General features: G+C 33.2%; 2 protein-coding genes across 2 annotated transcripts; one reads left to right on the top strand and one right to left on the bottom strand.

Annotated features, from left to right (window-relative positions):
• The first annotated feature begins 1,178 nt into the window (after nucleotides 1-1,178).
• On the top strand, nucleotides 1,179-11,262 carry LOC143914841 (vesicle-fusing ATPase 1-like). The gene is made up of 16 exons (XM_077435211.1): nucleotides 1,179-1,383; nucleotides 1,738-1,829; nucleotides 1,902-2,031; nucleotides 2,111-2,196; nucleotides 2,268-2,413; nucleotides 2,498-2,636; nucleotides 2,709-2,851; nucleotides 2,923-3,122; nucleotides 3,196-3,328; nucleotides 3,401-3,603; nucleotides 6,382-6,570; nucleotides 7,195-7,327; nucleotides 7,404-7,561; nucleotides 7,788-7,972; nucleotides 8,055-8,213; nucleotides 8,286-11,262. The coding sequence occupies exons 1-16, from the start codon at nucleotides 1,372-1,374 to the stop codon at nucleotides 8,422-8,424; spliced, it is 2,247 nt and encodes a 748-aa protein (XP_077291337.1). The 5' UTR covers nucleotides 1,179-1,371; the 3' UTR covers nucleotides 8,425-11,262.
• Nucleotides 11,263-12,846: 1,584 nt separating this feature from the next.
• On the bottom strand, nucleotides 12,847-13,376 carry LOC143914847 (transcription elongation factor 1 homolog). Its single transcript, XM_077435221.1, has 2 exons — nucleotides 13,242-13,376; nucleotides 12,847-13,172 (listed from the first exon to the last, which is right to left on the bottom strand). The coding sequence occupies exons 1-2, from the start codon at nucleotides 13,355-13,357 to the stop codon at nucleotides 13,040-13,042; spliced, it is 249 nt and encodes an 82-aa protein (XP_077291347.1). The 5' UTR covers nucleotides 13,358-13,376; the 3' UTR covers nucleotides 12,847-13,039.
• Between the last annotated feature and the right edge of the window lie 7,668 nt (nucleotides 13,377-21,044).

Genomic DNA, 21,044 nt, shown 5'->3' with positions numbered 1-21,044 from the left:
CATGCTAGGACCGTGTCTGAAGAGCTGCTTTTCATTTCTCTACCGATATCTTTGCCAAAACTCAGTTGAGTTTTGAAGACGATCTGTACGGACGCCAGGGGTTCTCAATCGAGACGCCACCTGTGTCGGTTTGTGAGATAGCTCGCGGTAAGCGTGGGCGGGGCTGGTTTCCTCACGGTGTCTTCCTTCGTCGTCGGTGGTCTGGTCTCTGCTTCTGGCTGCTCTGCTCTCGTACCGTGTGCGTAAGTGTGAGTGTGATACGGGAGAGTGGCGGGAAATTATATGTAATCAAAAACAGGTCGTAAAGCTGTATATGATGAATATATTTGCAAGTTGAATTTACATAGAGCAAACAGAGAAAACAAGGGGGGGGGGAGTCAACAAAGAACCACGCGTGCTTTGAGGCTAGCCACGCGTAGCTGAGTTGTCTTCCTTCGGTACGAAGACAGACCAGGCTTCCTCTGGTGCACACCGGACGGATACTGGAGCTGGTCTCCAAGTATCGTCAAACATCATTCGGTGGCGAAGAGCGAGCCACGTAAAAACACAATGTTTACGCGGCGACCGTTGTCGAACAACTCGTATGTGCTGACCAGGGTGGTCAGCACAAAAAAAAACATCGACCAAATCGTGGGTCGTAAGGCCACGAAAGCCGACCATCAGATACTTAGTCTGAACACGATCTTTATTGTTAAGTTAATACAGGCGTATTTGTATATACGGCGAAGTAGGTATTTGCTTCGGAGGAGTGAAGAGGTTGAGCTCCTGAGGCTCACCGGCATCTAGGGAAGTTGCGCTGGTTTATATATGTAGTAATTGATTGTGCAACGTGATGAGATCAGATTCTGGAATATTCCTACGGGGTCAAGGTCTTCCTTTGTGTGCTGTGCCTCAAGGCTTGTTTGGTGCGTAGTTGGTGGTGAAATCATCGGCTCCAGGGGGGTTCCCGTGTACTCATGATTGCGTATCTGCTAATTTATCCATAATTTCAAAATCCAAGTGGCCAACATCCTTAGCGCAGCTAACGACTAATGTTTTCCCTACGCGTATATTGAATAAGGATCAGAATCAGGTTCATAGTCAAGAACCCTTAGTGAACGAATACAGTATAATATTAAATAATTTTTGACTTTTGAAATTTCAAATATTTATAAGGAAATTGATATATGCACGCTTTTATCATTATTTAGATTTACTTTTGACGTTCACGTCATTTCTAATCGTCATCAGAGGTTTCCGAGGAAATGTGGGGAATAGAATATTAGAGAAATTTAACTTTCTGAAGTGTGTCCACCCCAGAAAATCGATCCCTGAAAGCCTCGACAGGGGTAGTTTTAGGGGTGAGAGTGTTCGGCTCGAGCCTACTGCGACATGTCCTCCTTGGTAGGTTTATCATCATTTGTGTAATTAAATCAACATTTTTTTACACCGTTTGACATCATGATTACTTTAACCTTAAAATAAATTCCAACCGGGGGTGCTGAGATTTAGATTTTAACTTGAAACCGATGAAACATCAATAAGTTCCCACTGAAAAATGATGATGGTAAATTTCGATGTTTCGTAAACGATTAGCATCAGTCTTATCATATTTTATTAGAGCAACAATAATTTTATTTTTCATTGTATTAAACGGGTATTGAACTATTGTGTAATAACTGCAACGAATCACCTTTGGATATTGATTTAAATTTTGTTAAAACAAATATTTGTATATTAATGGGTGAAAATTTACAGCGTATGCGTGCCGGGCGTTGCCCATCAGACGAACTAGCCATCACCAATTGTGCTTTCGTTAACGCCGATGACTTCGGAGGGGGCGATGTCAAGTGAGTGTTGTAACTAAAATTTTACGTTATAAATGTAAAACTGTTGAAATAATGGCAATCAATTAATCGTAGGCATATCGAAGTATCCACTGGACCATCGCAACATTTCATCTTCAACGCTCGTAACTATCCGGGGCTTGAGAGAGGCACTGTCGGATTTTCGGCACCACAGAGGAAATGGGCCACCCTTTCCATCGGACAGGTTGCTTAAAAATAAAAAATAAATGTTTTTAAAAATTTTAGACTGATTTATTTACGATTTTATTCCTTTATTTTAACAGAATATTGATGTGAAGTCGTTTCCGATAAGTTCGGCCGAATGTTTGTGCTCTCTCACTATAGAAGCCGACTTTATGAGCAAAAAAACGTAAGACAGTATTCATAAGCGTTATCAATGTTTAATTATTGAATTGTATTAACCGTGTTTCGGTTTTATAGGACGTCGACTGAAGGATATGATTCTGATCTAATGGCTCGCGATTTCGTCTCCCAATTTTCTGGACAGATTTTCACAATCGGTCAACAGTTGGCTTTTAGCTTTAGGGATAAAAAAATGCTATCGTTGGTGATAAAGTCTCTAGAAGGTACTTTCTTCAATTCATAATGTAATTTGTTGTTACACGAACGGTTTTTAATTTATTAAAATGAGTATGTACGTATTTCGATAGCTGTCGATCTTGCCGCTTTGAAAGCTGGAGCTGACGCAGTCCCGCGTCGTGTAAAATTCGGTCGCTGTCTTCCCGACAGCTGCATACAGTTTGATAAAGCTGAAAACTCATCTCTGAATCTCACAGGCAAAGCTAAAAGGTTTGTCTTTCGTCTTCTGTGTGTAAAAATGGCAATTTTTATTTATAATACGATCGATTTATTATTCTTCAGCATCCAACCGAGACAGTCGATCATAAATCCAGATTGGGACTTTGGAAAAATGGGCATCGGTGGTCTAGACAAGGAGTTCAACGCTATATTCAGGAGAGCTTTCGCATCCAGAGTGTTTCCACCTGAAGTAGTAGAACAATTAGGTACGAAAACTTTCCAATACCATGCTTACAATTATACAGATCACGTTTGCTAATTCCTCAGTTTGATTCAGGTTGTAAGCACGTCAAAGGTATATTGTTATATGGCCCACCCGGTACTGGTAAAACTTTAATGGCTAGACAAATCGGCACAATGTTGAACGCTCGTGAGCCGAAAATCGTCAACGGTCCTCAGATCCTCGATAAATATGTTGGTGAGAGTGAAGCTAACGTGCGAAGACTTTTCGCAGACGCCGAAGAAGAAGAGAAAAGGGTAATTTTACATAACAAAAACGTGATCTTATTTGTATTCAATATATTTCATATAAAAATGTATTATATAACAGAGCGGTCCAAACAGCGGCTTACATATTATAATCTTTGATGAAATCGATGCTATTTGCAAAGCCAGAGGATCTGTCGGTGGAAATACTGGAGTACACGATACTGTCGTGAATCAACTTCTCGCTAAGATCGACGGTATGTTTCGATTTTGCATTTTAAATTCATCGAGTATCGATTTTTAAATCAAACTTTTTTTTTGTATAATAGGTGTTGAACAATTGAATAATATCCTTGTCATCGGTATGACGAATCGTAAGGATATGATTGACGAGGCGCTGATGAGACCTGGAAGACTCGAGGTGCAGATGGAGATCGGTCTTCCGAGTGAGGACGGTCGATTCCAAATATTGAACATTCACACTAAGAGAATGAGGGAGTTTAAGAAAATCAACGAAGATGTCGATAACAGGGTATGTATGAGTGTATTTATATTTTAATGACTTTCACACATTCTTCTAGGTTTTTCTTATTCAAATGTAACTGCGGAGTAACTTATTGGGATCATCCAACGCCGAAAGTGTGAAAGTGAAATCAATACAGACTTTGCTGAAAATAAAAATATTGATTTACAAAGTGCTTTTGTTAATATTGCATCTTGTACTACTTTTGTCGTTATCAGAATATTTATAGTATACCTTCATCAATGCCAATTGTAGGTTTATTTGTGCAATAAAACTAATTTAACTTCAATTCAAACTTAGACGATTATTTAATTGAATGTCGATGCTTAATATACATATAATACTTTCTCATATTATTTTTAGTTTTTTTAACGTATACTGTTTCATAAAAACTTATGTCATCTTCAATTCCTGCTTATTTTGTGCAATTTACATTCGCTGTGTTACATAAATGTGTATGGACTCAAAATTCCATTATCTTAGTTACTTTTGTTCATAACTGCTTCCTGGATCAAGCTCTTCACTCAGGTCTATCAGATTACTGGATCCGGATTATTCCTATATTCACCCAAATATTTCTCATTCACATATTATTGTTATTCCATTTCAAGCATTTATGTTTCCACACTATTATGGAAATAATACTTAATTTTATGAAGCATTCTAGAATCGAAGATCTACAGTCGCGCTCACATAAAACGCAGCACTAAAGTTAAATGTGTTTTTGAGTGAAATTTCGGTGATCTTACACAAAACAATACCAACAGTCATTAAAATGATAGATCATATCAAAGTACATCTGCTAAACACCAATCGTCACAAAAATGGGTTGGGGACAATTTTAATGGGAGACAAATTTTACGACCAAACTCGTCCTCATAGTTGAATACGATTTGGGATAAAAACATTAGCTTGTGTAAACATTTTTCATTTTATTTCCATGTACAAATTATAGGCATAGAATCTATTAAAAATTTTAAAATCTCGATTGGAAAATCTTCATACCTCACTTTTTCTATTGTTAATTTTAATGATTTGAGACAAGATACATTGCTTCTGCTTATTCTATATTTGATAGCCATCCATAAGTTTTCAATTGGATTTAAATCGGGACTATTCCTAGGCCATGGCAGCGTCTTGACACCCAATTCTTGCAAATAGTTCTGAACCTAAAAAAAGTAACAAAATTATTTCGATTTTTTGATCGAAATTTAATAATTATATTCGATACTATTAAATAAAATGATTAGACACCAATTTAGCTTGATGACAAGGTGCAGATTCGTATTGAAAAATTTCGTCATCAGAATACGAAAGGTGATTTTCCATAGAAGGAATGAAACTTTCTTCCAGAATTTTTTTTATATTTTATTGTGTTGATGGCACCTTGCAGAAACTATTCGCCAAATTCCATGATAGGAAAAACATCCCCAGACTATATTATTCCGCGACAAATCGCTCACGGACCTAACACTCAACGACATAACGCGCATGACATATCACTCACAGACGTTACACTTACAGATAAATGGCTCGTGCGACATTACGCTCACGGGACAAAACGCTCACGATAATTCGTACGTATAAAATCGTTATTTTTTTCACAAGAATTATTCCAAAACTCAATTAAACGCATCGTGGCGAATTAACACACTGTCCTAACACAGATAAATAAATAAAATATATATAAACGAAAATCCTTATAAATACGAAGAATTAAAAATTCTTATAATAAACTCTGTACTTTGTGAATAAATTAAGATTTAACTGGTTTGTATATGTTTTATTTATTTATCTGTGATAGGATAGTGAGTTAATTCGTAACGATGCGTTTAATTGAGTTTTGAAATAATTTTTGTGTAAAAATAACGTTTTTGTACGTACGAATTATTCTGTGAGCGATTTATTGCATGAGCGTAATGTCGCATGAGCCATTTATCTGTAAGTGTAATTTCCATGAGCGATTTGTCGCGTAAACGATATGTCGTGCGCGTTATGTCGTTGAGTGTCAGGTCCGTGAGCGATTTATCGTGACACCGAACAGAAGAGGTAAAGTTTGGATTCATCAGAAAATATAACTCGTCGCCAATTTTCGTAAATTTTCGCTCATTCCAATCGGGTTTTCTTCATTTTCGTAGTGAGTAGTGGTTTTTATTTTTTTTTAAGGTCTCCGAGCGTAAAGTCCAACTTCTCTAAATCTTTTTTTTACTGTTGCATTTTGATGAAAAATTGTTCCGACATATTCTTTCTTATCTGTACGTCAGTTGTAAATCGGTCAAGTAAAGATAATCAGAGGATTTAGCGATCTTTCCTATCAGATGTACACCTTTTCAGCCCGGTCCCCTTCTTACGAGCTAAGGTTCCAGATTAAATTTTTTTTTTCAATAATCTTGAAACAGTAGTTGAACAACATCCCATTTTATTGGCAATTGACCTCGGTGATAATCCAGTGCTTGCCAAAGTCGCGGTTTTCACTTTTTGCTGCAATGATAATTTGGTGCGTTTGTTCTTATTGATTGCTTCGTATTCGATTTTTATAGTACCACAACGAAATCAACCACGAAACTGAACCCAAATCTTAGTAAACAATCGTATTCAAAAGATGTGATCGTTAAAAACCCAATATATAAAGGGATAATATTTTTTTTGCTCAAACACTGTGTAAAATAACAAGTGCTGCATTTTATGTGGGTATATATATGTCTATTAACCAAAATTACCACTTTAATCAATGAAATCATTTAATTTATTAACTTATCTAAATGTGTACTAAAATATATTTTACAGGAGCTGGCAACTTTGACGAAGAACTTTTCCGGTGCCGAAATAGAAGGTTTAGTGCGAGCTGCACAGTCTACAGCTATGAACCGATTGATTAAAGCCGCTAGCAAAGTAGAGCTTGATCCGCAAGCTATGGAAAAATTATACGTCAATCGTGCCGACTTTTTGCACGCTCTGGAACACGACATTAAGCCGGTAACTATAAACAAAGACTTGCATTGCACTCGTCTTGTCCCTTAAAAAAGGAACTTGTGGTTTTTCCCTTATTTCGAAAAGGCAGCGTAAAAATCCACGTTTGCTGAAAAGGCTATTTACTAATCCTTATCGTCTTAGATTTTTAAACTGGCTAAAAAATTTGACATGAGTGTCATCACCAGGAAATTTGTATTTTTTTATTTACGAATAATCTATTATATATACAATCGTTTTATAATAGTACTATTGATAAAATAATTAAAAATAAAACGAAGTCTTGGATGATGAATTGCACATATATTGGCTACACAAACAACATGATATAATCCCGTTATATAATGAACTTCGTGAATAAATTGAGATTAAACTGGTATATCTATTATATATTAATCTGTAATAGGAAAATGTGTAAATTCATCACGACGCGTTTTATTGAATTTGGATTAATTTTGCTGTAAAAAATAATGTTTTTATACGTACGAATGCGTGACCCGTAAGCGTTTTATTTGTGAATATAATGTCCGTGAGTGTTATGTCGCGTGGGCGTTTTATCTGTGAGTTTTTTGTCGCGGAACCTATAAATTCCTTGCCCACGCACAATATTTATAATGTTTAAAATTTCAGGCGTTCGGCACAGCAGCAGAAGCACTCGAACACTTCCTATCGAGGGGAATCATCAACTGGGGCACACCAGTTTCTTCTCTGCTCGAAGACGGCAAACTGTATATCCAACAAGCTCGTGCTACAGAATCAAGCGGTATACTTCTAACTGTTCGTGTCATACTTGGTGTAATCTTACGGCGGTTTAATTTTTGTTTATATCACGTCTTTAGGATTGGTTTCCGTGCTCATCGAAGGTCCTCCCAACTCAGGAAAGACGGCTCTTGCAGCTCAACTCGCCAAACTATCTGACTTTCCATTCGTCAAAGTATGCTCACCTGAAGATATGGTCGGATTTACCGAGAATGCTAAGTGCTTGCAAATAAGAAAGGTATAATCGATTTGTTTTGGTATAAAATTACCATTTTTCCTGTTGAAATTCAATGAGTGATTTTGGAGAGGAATTGAAACGTGATTCAAAATTAATGTTAATACAATTTCACTACATCGAATTTTCTCCTGATTACAAAACTTAATCTATTGATATTTTTTACATATAAATAAAATAAAAAGAAGGAATTAAATCGATGAATACATAACAGAGTTAATTTTTTTAGGTGTTTGATGATGCATATCGTTCAACTCTATCGTGTATTCTTGTGGACAATATCGAACGTCTTTTGGATTACGGCTCTATTGGACCACGCTACAGCAATCTAACACTGCAAGCTCTTCTCGTCTTGCTTAAAAAGCAGCCTCCCAAAGGTCGCAAACTGCTAATTCTCTGCACGAGCAGTAGGAGGTTATTCTTCATAAGATTTCTAATATTTGATCCAGTTATTTGGTATGTATGACGTATATACATTATGATTTTTGCTATTTAGACAAGTGTTGGAAGACATGGAAATGGTGTCTGCGTTCACGGCTGTTTTACACGTGCCCAATCTTTCCCATCCCGATCACTTGATGGCCGTGTTGGAAGAGTCGGACGTGTTCTCTAAGAAAGACCTTTCAAATCTCCAGCGCAAAATACAGGGACACAGGTTATCATCGTGTTGGTGTACTTTACGTAAGATTGTATCGGCACGCACTTCACACCGACCGTTTCGTTTCAGAGTGTTCATCGGAATCAAAAAGCTGCTCGCGTTGATAGACATGGCCCGACAGACCGAGGAGCAGTACCGGGTGGTGAAATTCCTCAGCAAGCTCGAAGACGAGGGCGGATTAGACATGGGAAGCTCTATTATGAAATAAGGGGCACCTGGCTCCTTGCATTTAGTCGAGAAACCCGTAAGGCCGCATAACGTTAATCCTAAACTTTCTTGCTACAACTATAACAGCGAAGTAGCTCACCCTTCGTATAATAATTTATGCACCGACGATACCGATCAGCTGACGAACAGCAAAAAAACCAACGCAGGCTCTCCCAGCCATTCCACGTCTCAGTCGAAACAGAAAGACTTTCAGATGCACCAGAACTTCAACAGTAAGCCAGAATTCTGCAAACTGTCGTCGTTTTCCAATGAAATATCGCTCGATGATTCCGGAGACGTATTCATAGTATCGAACACGTTCGACGTCACGGCCACGATTCACTTTGAAAAAGGTAATACTACTGTTGATGAGATTTCTGTGGTGAATAAAGAGCTGCCGGCTTTGCCAACCATCGATATGAACCCATCTGACGATTGTGTAGATGCTGAAACCACGTATATGAGCGAAGATTTGATACCGTTCGAGACTTTCATCGATATGGGACAGTTCTAATGCGCTGATTTTAAATCTATAACAATCCGATATTGAACGGATACAAGATGAGTAATAATGAGAAAAGGAAGTAAATATTCTCATCTAATTGTTTCTGTCCTAAACTTTACAGTCGTTTATGGATTTTGATCGGTAGCGTACATTTACGCTTATGTAATAACATTTTTTATTCACTAATTGTAAATTTTAACTCCTTTTCTCTAAGCTCTAATATTATATAATATATGCATACATCGATAAGTACATATAATATAATATACATATATTTTGCAAATGATTACACCTAAGGATTATTCCTCGTAGATTATGCGGTCTTATGGTTGTAATAAAAAAATTAAATAAGCTGAGAGTAGGAAAAAAGTCATATTTACTTAAAACTAACTTTATTGTTAAACCTAACCAATGTGGCGGCAATATATTAACGTTAATGTATGCTTCAATTTTCAGCTTCTCAGCTATGGATCTTAATGATCTTTTCTATTATAATATGTATATACGTAAACGTTTCTACGTTGTGCAATGTTGGAATGGTTTCAATTATTATTCTTGTTCGATGTATTGGAACGTTAAATTTTATATAAAAACTTTTCTATATATAAATACATACTATATATTTTATCAATCTTATTGTTGTCATGCAAGGGGACTTTCATTACGAGTAAATGTGCATTTTTTCCTAGTCGTTTGCTTTCGTTTGTACGTACGTAAATATGGTTTGCATTTCGTATGAACCATTCGTAAGCTAGGCTTTAACATTGTGTCGAACAGTGGTTTTTGCCCTTTTGATTGGAATTCCAGACAAAAAGAAAAATGATAATCGATTCAAAAGATTAAATGTTAAGGGGCAGTTAGTTGTTTCTAATGTACGTAAAATTACATTAGGGATTTAGTCGTTTACACTTCAAATTTGACACGCTCACAAAATAAATGGCTTCATTTTTGCAAAGTTATATAGATAGTCACGTAGTGGATGTTATAATGTGTAAAAAATTCTAAGTCATTACGTAATGCAATTAACGATATTGTCAATTTTGTAAATTTAGTCTCTTTAAAGTGCGTAGGAATGTGGTCGATTCAGAAAATTATCGAATGTATTCAAAATTTTATAATCTTCTCAACCGACTGACTCCCGAGTGCGTAGATGGAATAGATGAAGATGCAATAATTTATTTTTGAACGAGGACTTTTCAAGTGAGATTATTTTTAATAATATAAAAATATCATTAATGAATAACTCAATAGTGTGATTTTGCATTTAGGATCTGGAAACTGTTAATGGAATCAAATCAGAAGTAAAAAAAAATGTTTTACTCTCGATAATAATAAGCATTTTTATGATAAGTTTGGATTTCAATCAGATTTACAATTAATTTTCATTCAGGATCACATGAGGAACCTGTCAAGTGTTTCAGATCTTGTCATTTTTATAATTTTCAGTCAATTCGAAATATTTTTTTATATACATGGACTTCATAGTATGATATAACATATGTTGTCGTTATTTTTTTTAATAATTTTTGATTTTGATTTACGACATTGAAATTGATAAATATAGATGGCGTTAGTTTTTGACTATAAATCCTCAAGTGATGTGAAAATCCTTTTCCTTTTCAGCAAAAGCTCTGCAGATGTGATAAGGCCATGTTTTTAAGTTTTTTTTTTAATACAATTGATTAAAATGGATCCAGTTTACGTTTGTTATGTATTGATAGAGAAAGATCGTGTTACGAGTCCGGAAAGAACATTCCACAAGAACTACAAAGTAAAAGCTGCATATTATTTATGTTAGAGTGCACAATGAATTATTAATATTTTGGATATGGGTGTGTATTGCGTGTATAATAATGTAAATTAAGCACAGATTAACATATTAAGTTGATAAGCGCTCTAAAAAGAAACCTAACAATGATGTATTTTGCCACATATCACCCGAGAATTGCTTGCAGGTTTCGAAGTCAGCATGGTTGACATACGTATATGTATGTATAATAAAAATATGATTGGATTGCGTCAGCTTGTTTTAAACTTACATAATATTATTATACGACTGTGTGTAACACCGTGTTTGTGATAAAAATTTACTTATAAAACCCTCTAAAAGGAATATAAAATGATAATTTATAAAATTTGTAATTTATAGAATATGTAAAACAGTTTTGTCTAATGGAGACAAAAGCTACATACATATATATTGAAGTATAATCTGCATCAAAACTTCATCTATTATCAAGTATTATATTATGTATAAATTAACGTTATATACATATGTAGGTAGAAGTTTTTTCTTGTTGAAAAGGTTATTAAAATAAAGTTGATGTTATCTAGTAACAATTTTTTCTTTTAACCTAATTCCTTTATGTATAAAATTTAGTTTTAATGAAACGAATTCCTTATATGTATAAAATTACCACCTTAGTAGGATTAGAAAATATTTTTTCTGTTATTTGGTTCCACATCATGCCAATTTATTTGCTTTCATGGGGAGAGTGGATAAAAAAATACTCTTCAATAAAAGTGATTGTAAAACTTAACGATAGAATAACAACACTATTGTTGAGAGGCTTAGGTATAATGTATTATATTTATAATAAACGATAAAACAATGAGTCGATGGCGCAAAAGCAATTCAATATAAAATACACGAACGAAGGGAACAAATGATCTGAAGTTATAGAAAAATTGCACACATGATACGAGAGTAAATAATATGCAATTTAAATACACAGTATCTACATATGATGTAAAACTTTTAATCTAATTTGTGTCTTCATATGCTTCTTAGTCAATTTCAAAGCCTTTATTGCTGAATTTTTACAAGAATCTTAAAAACTAGTTACAAAATAATAATAAATTCACACACATCAGTCTGGATCATTCATATTCAACGTGTCCTGATGACACATGGGCCTCCTCCAGATTTCTTTCTCTTGCCATCCTTGTCCATAAGGGGCCTGCAGCTTGCTTCAGGTCATCTGACCATCTTTTCCGCTGTCTGCCTCTTTTTCTTTTTGCTTTATAGCGTGGAGTCCATTCTGTCATAGATGTTGACCATTTCTCTTTCTTGTCTCTTATCATGTGACCAGTCTATCTCCATTTTAATGTTTTGGTTTTTGTACTAACATCTTCAACTTTGGTAATGTTTCTAAGATCCTAATAACTGCTCGTTTCTTATGTCTTATAGTATACCCTAGCATACTTCTTTCCATGCTCAAACGCTATGACTATGGCAAACCAAGCCAAGAGTATCATCAAGGTAGACAGTGAGCCTTTGGAATCTTTGCGCGACAAGTCTGTAGCGCGGCTGTCTTCCATAGAATTTCTGAACTTTGCACGGGATTTTGAGCCTTATATGCGCCTATTTCAACTGTTTTAAGGTTCAAAATTGGTTCAATATATTACTGAGAGTTGAATGCCATCTATTCAATTTGCTGAAAATGAATATATACCAGTCAGAATTAGTTGTTTTGTGGAACCATACTGAAACCTCGTTTATGTGACGACACGTCTGTTGAACAATGGCGACGATACGTCTCAATTGTATGAAGAATGATTAATTGACAATTAAGCCAAAACTACGAAACATATTATGTATTTTATTGTTTAAAATAATACTTTATGTGTTAATTAACATATCTGGCTACTTGAGTAAATATATTAAAATCTGTATTTAAGGTCGAAAACTCGATTGCCAAATTCGAGAAAAGGTGTATTTAGGTATATTTATTGCCGCGGGCAAAGGATTAAATCTAGATTTGTCTATACATATATAACATACTAATTATTACATTATTTACTGCTGATATGGTATTCAATTAGTTTCGTACCCAATGTATTCTAAGACGGGTATACAAGTACAATTCTATTCACTTTTACATGTTTCCAAATTACAATTTCAATGAAACGAACTAATCTTAATCAAAGATCTGTATTCAAGTATAACTTATTATATATAGATACATATACATATGTATGTATAGTTAAAAATCACAAATAATATATTCACAATGCGAGAAGGGTGGTTTGTGCATTTTTCAACACTTTTAGAACGTTGTCAAGATGATAAAATAACATTGTAAAACAAGAGTCGCCGTTCATAAATAAATTAATTGGCACATTCGCAAGCATCCACCCAGTCGTTGTAGACATCGACCGGCTCCGACAGCAGATTAGTCGTCGTCTGGTAATCCTCCAGGCAGACACGGCACGTTATCTTGGCCGTGTTTCTCCCCCGATCCCTACAAAGGTAATTCGTATATGTAATGTATGTGTGCAAATTCTGTGCGGAATCGGATCTCGGCGGTTACATTTTGACTTCGCATGACTTTTCGTGGTTACAAAAAGGGCAGTTGAATTGCTGGTCGAGAGGCTCGATGGCTTTACGCTTCGTTGGCGGCTTTCGCTTTGATTTACGCCGACCCATAATTCACTCAAATTGTCTTCTGAAATTGATAATGATTAGAATTATAAAACTGTTGGGTTTATATGGGGTTGCCAGGCGTCCCGACTAATCGGGATTGTCACTGGTTTTAAGCCTCGTGTCCCAGTGTCCCGAACGAACCTTTCGGGACGCCCAAAAGTCCCAGTTTTCAAATTTTTTACTATGCATATTTTTAAGCAATTTCCAAGGAACACATTGATCGGTTTAATAAAGAAGTAACATAGTTTTATGAAACATTGACAGATTATTTTAAATAATGGACAATACTATTAAAATATATATTCTGTATTTTCCTGGATGAGCTTGGAAATAATACCAGAATGAATACCAGAATATAATAACAAATTACACGTATTTGTTCAATTTCTTTCATTAAAAAATATATTAAAAAAAGAATTACAATCTACAAATTGGTATGGAAAAATAGATGTAGAAAAATAGGAAGTTACATTTTCGCAAATAAAAATGGGATTTCCCGATCAATATAAAGATTTATATCGTAAGTGCGAGTATATTTTCTCCATACCAGGCCATAATGATAACTATATAGAGAGAATATTCTTGTTAATGGAGATTCAATGGACTGATGAAAGAAATAAACTTTCTATAGATGTAGTACGAAGTATCCTACAGTAAAAAAAGTTGAAGTCATAGTTTTCCAGTAAAGCAGTCTTGCAGAAGGCCAAATCTAATCAAAATATACAAATTGATATATCTTATTTAATATAAATTAAAAATGAAGTAAAAGCTACATGACAGCCCAAGCGAAGCAAAATCTCAGGGAGGAAGAAACTAAGTGGTCTAAGAATATTGTTTAATTCTTTCGGGTGGGGGTCCTGGTTTTTGATTTGGAAGAAATCTGGCAACCCTAGTTTACCACCAATAGAAATAATATGGTGAGAATAATATTTTGTTCAGAGGGAAAATTTTTATCTTATTATTATGTCTTCTATAAGATAAGGCTATCAAGTAAGTAGGGGCATGTTTGATTATCTGATGTTCTATAAATCTGTGTTCATTTTTATCGAACAAAAACAATTTCCGATAAAATTTATAGGTTATGTACAATAATTGCTTGGAGGAATATTTGATTGAATATGATTGTGGAAGAAAATATCTCGATAGATTGGTGATATTCACTAGTGTAAATTATAATTTATAGTTATAATCTTATTGATTTTATAAATAAATTAAAAACGTATATTACCGACGCGCCAAACGGTACGTTTGACAGTTGTCTCGAATATTGATACTCAACCATTACCAGGTGTAGCAAACATTTTCGTATGATCGTTGTTTTTCAATGTTCATTTGCGGTTTCAAATAAAAAGAGGATATCCGTCGGTCATTGGCCATTGGAATTGAAATAGATTAATTATTATTTAATAATATTACAGGGTTAGTGCTCAGCCAGATTTTTTTTCTTTGTGAGGAGAAGGGAGGGGGCTGATTTTACTAACTAATTTCAATTTACTTATTTTATTTTATGGTACTTGTTTAGTGTAACGGATCCACGCTTAAATATCAATATTTGTATTTATTTTATTTTTACCAAGATTACCATCGAGGGTACAAAAATAATCCAAAATGTAACAGGGTTCTTATTTTTTAAATCAAAATACAAGTGGTTGGTTTCAATATACATACTGTGTTCCTTATATAATCGAAAACTAAAGAAAAAAGGGATATTTTTAGATGATTTTTAAATTTCAATGTTAAATTTACATTTAGAAGTGTACATTAAATTTTACAAATAGTATAAAAATTCTATAGTAAAAGAAATAGTCCAAATAATAAAATAGGAAATAAACATAAGCAATATAAATATAAATAAACACATCTAATATAAATAAGAAATCAAAATATAAAAAACAATAAAATATCAATGTAAGGCAGGGAAGGTATGTTGACCGTATCCCGGCCTAACGAAATACATGTTATGTAGTTTGGAAGAGGATCGTTTATTTTTGTTCAATTGTTACAATGTTTATTGTATGTACGAAGAGGTTGAGCTTCGGAGAAGTGAGCTGGTTGAACTCCAGAGGCTAACTCTGGTGTTGGGAGCTGGTGCGTCGCTTTATATACGTTCTGGCTTGAAGCGTGCCGTGTGCAGATGCTTTGTCTTCGTTTCCAGGACACGTGTGTTAGAGACAAGTGTTGGACTGTTTTCGAGGCACGTGTCTTCGGTACACGTGTGGTTTATAGCTATGGGGTCAGCGCCAGGACGTCGTTCGTTTGAGAATGGGGTCGTTTGTCACGCGTAAATGACTTTGCAGACATATGTTACGGTTGCCTGATGACATCACTGTTGGGTTTCGTTCGTTTTACGATCAAGCGATGAACTCTTTCTTCTGGAATGGTCGAAGGGGACCTTTGCCCTTGAGTTATGCATGTTTGTACAGGATTGATGATGAGATCACTGGTTTTGATTCGTAATATCACAAGTTGTGCAATATTCCTACAGAGTATATTGTAATATATGTACTTGATACCTAATATTATAATATTTATATAGAAATGAAACAAAATAAAAACACAAGCTAAAAACTTTTTCATTTCTTTATTGAAATAATATAAAGCAATAAAACAAAAAATATACATAAGACACAATAAAATATATAGAAATAAATGATCACCAATATAAAGTAAAAAAAAAAAAAAAAAAATTCCGTGGCTACAATTGAAAATATACACAATAAAACAAAAAATATATATAAACATATTTTAAGACACAATAAGATATACAAAAATAAATTATCACCTATATATGTATGTATATGGCAATATATATATATATATATATATATATATATATATATATATATATATATATATATATATATATATATATACATATATATATATATATATATATATATATATATATATATATATATATATATATATATACAGTGGCGGACTGGCCATACAAGCTAACATGCCCGATGGCACGTGGGCCCCACGATCTGTTAGAAAATAGGGGCCCTCAGTAAAGTTAAATAGCTTTTTCACTATTTCATTTTACGTGTGTAAAAATGTACAGGATATTGCACTTCGGGACCTAAAGTTTGGGTATTTCAACAAAAGAAACTTCTTACGATATACAAAAGCAACTAATACCTGCTTTAATAGCCCAAGGATCGGTTAACTTTTTTTATTAGGCTCGAAATGTAAGTTTCAACATTTGTGTGGGCCCTTTTGTCAAGCCCATTTCCAACCTCAAGATTATGTATATACCTATTAACCTACATATGTAACAAATACCTACTGAAATAAAAATGGGAATATACAAATTTCCGTGAATAAAATAAAGTAAATTTCATAAAACAATTTTGATACTCATCATCAACCAGCGATTTAAATTTACTTCATACTTTAAAAATAACATTTGATTATACTTCGACAATATAGTAAGATTTAAATACACAATTTTAAATAGTTTCCGAATATAAAATTTATTCCTAATCTTGCCCCCTCCTCAAAAGCCCGAGTTTTGATTAATATTAATCGAAAATATTATGCATTGTTTTCTACCGAAAGTAAAAGCCGCTTTTGTGCCACATTATTTTATGATGCATTCTATTTACCTAGGACAAGGGTTAAAACGAAATATACAATGTAATTTATAGATCTATTTTGCTTTTGCCATTTTTATTGCACCTAAATTGAAAACGAAACTCTTTAAAGCGACTTTTACCCACGATCTTTCGAAAGAAACCAGTTAAAACCGTTGAAAATCTATTCCAAAGATCTGTCGGTAACTTTGTACGATTCTCCGGCAAACCTTTTTATTTTATTGGCTAAATACGACTTCGAAAATTTCAATATTATCCTTTTATTTTCTTCGAAGTGGCATAATCCAAAACATATGTTTTCTTTTTTACACATTTAAAGCAACTTAATATCGTACAATTTACTTTAGTTGTGTTTCGAACTAGTACTATTCAACATCTAGTACAGCAGACAAGGCATAATTACAAAGTGTTTGTGAGAGCGGAAACATTCAGAATTTTATATTATTTTATAAAATTCACATTGATTTAAGGTAAGTGATTTTTTTAATTTTTTCATTGTTTAATTTTGTTTGTTTTGCATAGAAAACCAAATTACGGAATACAATAAAATCTCTCAAGGGTAAAAAAAACTATCGATAACAATAAAAAAAGGAGTTTGATGTTGGAAATTTAGACAGCTTTAAAAAAAGTACTAAAACTTTAGATATACCTATATTATATAACACATTAACTTGCTGTGTCGTCGACAGCCACTGAAAAAGTGTTCTTAAATTCGCTCAAGTATGAGTTTTGATCTATTTAATGCGTTGATATTTTAAAATTTAAACAACATTTTTCGTGTTAATGAATTTCAATTTCTCCCTCGCACTCATACGCGACAACGTTTTAGCGGATGTTTGTTTTAATTCGATTGAAATTCACGTACCGCTCGAATTATTACGTTTAGATAAAAAAAATATATTGAGAAAAAAAAACCAATCCCTATAAACGTGTTGAAATAAAAAAAACTGTCCAAATGAACCCATAACAGCACGGGGAAAAGTTGTGTAAAAATATGTATTTTTGACTTTAGAAATTCGCTAGAAAATTAAGTATTTTAAAGCATAAAAATATTACAATCAATAGAAAAAATATCTAGTACAGGGTTTATTATAAGAACTTTTTAATTCTTCGTATTGATAAGGATTTTCGTTCAGTTACAATTATTTTTTTAATTGATGTTAATTATAAATGCTTTTATATGTAAAATAATCAATGGTACTATACAATATTATGTTTTTGTAGTTAATATATGTATGTTCAATTCATCATCCAAGACGGTTTTATTTTGAATTATTGTATCTAGATGTAAATAGAATACAATAAAATCTATGTTCGCAAAGTTTTTCCAATATATATACATATGTAGGTTCAGGATGTGAATGATTCCAAATGATAAGCGTGGATGCGGTTAAATACGCTTTATTTTTACATACCTCCTTTACGTTTTTACGTGTATCGTCGAGCGACCCCAAAGGGGAAGTGTTGCACAACCCACGCTATGCCTCAAATTTTTTTGTGAATATGAAAAATTGTAATGCTTGAATAAATTCTCCGCAGTGGAATCGAATATCGTGGCAAGTGTTGTTAACTGACATTTATTTGGTCAACTTACTAGAGAAAAGCAAATTTAATAAAAAAAAACATTGCCTTCACGATAGTAATTTTTAGTAATATTTTATCGATCAATACTTTAACTTAATTTGAAAAAAATTTAACTGTTATGTTTTCTCTACGATATGCTATTTCAACTGCAAAGTTTAATTATTTATCGATTTTTGGACATAATCTCAATTCGATTTCAAAGGCAAATCGTATCCGGTGAAATTGAGCCGGAGATCGAATTTTAATTTTAGTTTTTTTGATAATTCTTTATATTGAAAATTTATTTGCCGCATTTTTTCGATTTAAGTTTCTATTTAGTTAATGAACTATTTCCTCACGTCACATTTGTAATACATTTTTGCAATATTTTTAGGGAAAAGAAAGGAAATATTTATTGTAATATTTATAAACTCAATAAACTGAAAATAGAAAGCGATTAAGTAAGTCTGCTTCTCTTAATATTGGGTATCCTACCCAATACGATTTAATTTTAAGATTTCACCAAAGCACTATAAAAAATCTCAAAATAATAAAATGAGAAGAAAAATTATATACATACATACATATATACATTTATTTAAAAACTGCACTCTCTAAGAATGAATCCAAGGGCGGTCCAGGCTTTAGATGTGTAGTGGGAAGTCCAGTATGTATGTAGATAAGTCGTGAAGTGATAAATCCAAGGACGGCCAGGTCGTAGTTATTATGTATACGTAGCAGTTGGTTCAATAGTTAGGAGTCGCGAATTAATAAATAAAAAAACAGATCGGATGAAATTTGATCAGATAATGGATGAATGTCTCCAACGAAAGTTGAAGTAAGACTAAATGTACTTTACCTATCATATCTCGTAAAAAACGAAATTGTGGTTTTTCCTTTATTTCGAAAAGGTAGCGAAAAGTCCACTTTTGCTAAAACGTATTTTTACTAATCATTTTTGTCTTCCGGTGCATAAATATGAAACTTGCTAAAATTGTTATTTTGACATGGGTATTATTGTCAATTGCAAGATCATCTATTCATAACATAAATTTTTCTATAGACATGACAATTAAATAATAATTATAGTTAATTGTTGATTGTTCGCTGCGTAAAAAAATGTATTACATGATGTTTTCCAGGTATCGAGACACCCTTATTGTGTAAGCAGGTAAATCGATGCAAATGTTGGCCATTTAAAAATAAACTGATAGCATCATAGTAGGATCATCCATAATACATTTTGGTATATTCCCTTTTTTTTAAAAGTTTGGTAAAACCCATGGGGAATATAAAATTACATTTAGAGGCATTTACAATTAGCATCAGTTAAAAAAATAATTGTAACCATACGAAATCCTTAATCCCGAAAACCAAACAATTAAAGGGATAGGCTCGTTATATTCATTGAATTCGTTTCAAATATTGGTAACTTTTGCATATAAAATTATGTAGTTCTTTGATTCAGATACGAGGTGTTCGATTGAACATCATTTATAATCTTCTTACTATACCATAATAATTTAAATATTTAAAAGTCAATTGACAACACCTGCCATGGTAGTCGATTTAATTGTGGATTCAATCGTTTTATAATAGTCTTGGATGATGAATTGAACATATATTAACTACAAAAACATAATATTATATAGTCCCGTTGATTACAATGTTCGACAAATGACGACTTTTTTTTGGTTCAGAGACGAGATATGAGTTTTCTTATAGATCTATGCCCAATGAACACGAATCTGGTAATAAAAAATGTTGATTGGCTAGAGATTCGGAGATATATGTGTTTTTTAAATCACGCGATTTTTCTATATCTTGGTGTTGTTCGGTCGATGTCTCAAAATCTGTCAATTTCCTGTTCAAAATGATTTAAAATTCAGCACACTTCCGATTAACCCTTTTAAACGAAAAAAAAAATAGTGTGGCCAGAACACTATCTCAATAAACATGTTTCAATAGAAAATACTCAATATAAAATAGTATTAACAATGGGAAAAAATCCCAAATGAAAATACGTACTTTTGACTTTTGATTTGAACTGGACGACTATTTAGAGAGATTTGAAAGCTGAAAAGTACTACAAATGAAAGATAAAATACCCGACTATAGATTCCAATATTCATTTTGAACAGTAAATTGACAGATTTTGAGACATCGACCGAACAACACCAAGATATAGAAAAATCGCGCGATTTAAAAAACACATATACATATGTATGTATCTCCGAATCTCGGGCCAACCAACATTTTTTATTACCAGATTCGGGTTCACTGTAAATATATCTATAAGAAAATTCATATCTGGTCTCTGAACCATTTTTCGTGTAGAGCAGTGTTATTTTACATATAAAGAATTTGTAATTAGCATCGATTAAAAATATAATTATAATTGAATGAAAATCCTTATTAATACGAAGAATTAAAAAAATCGTATAATAAACCCTGTAAAAACAAAAAGAGAAGAAACTGCTTTGCAAAAATATAAATCGGTTTTGATTTTCAGATATATTACCCCTATTAAC

Source organism: Arctopsyche grandis, chromosome 7, assembly GCF_051622035.1.
Source record: "Arctopsyche grandis isolate Sample6627 chromosome 7, ASM5162203v2, whole genome shotgun sequence".
Classification (NCBI taxonomy): Eukaryota; Metazoa; Arthropoda; class Insecta; order Trichoptera; family Hydropsychidae; genus Arctopsyche; species Arctopsyche grandis.
This window is presented reverse-complemented; position numbering and strand designations above follow the sequence as displayed.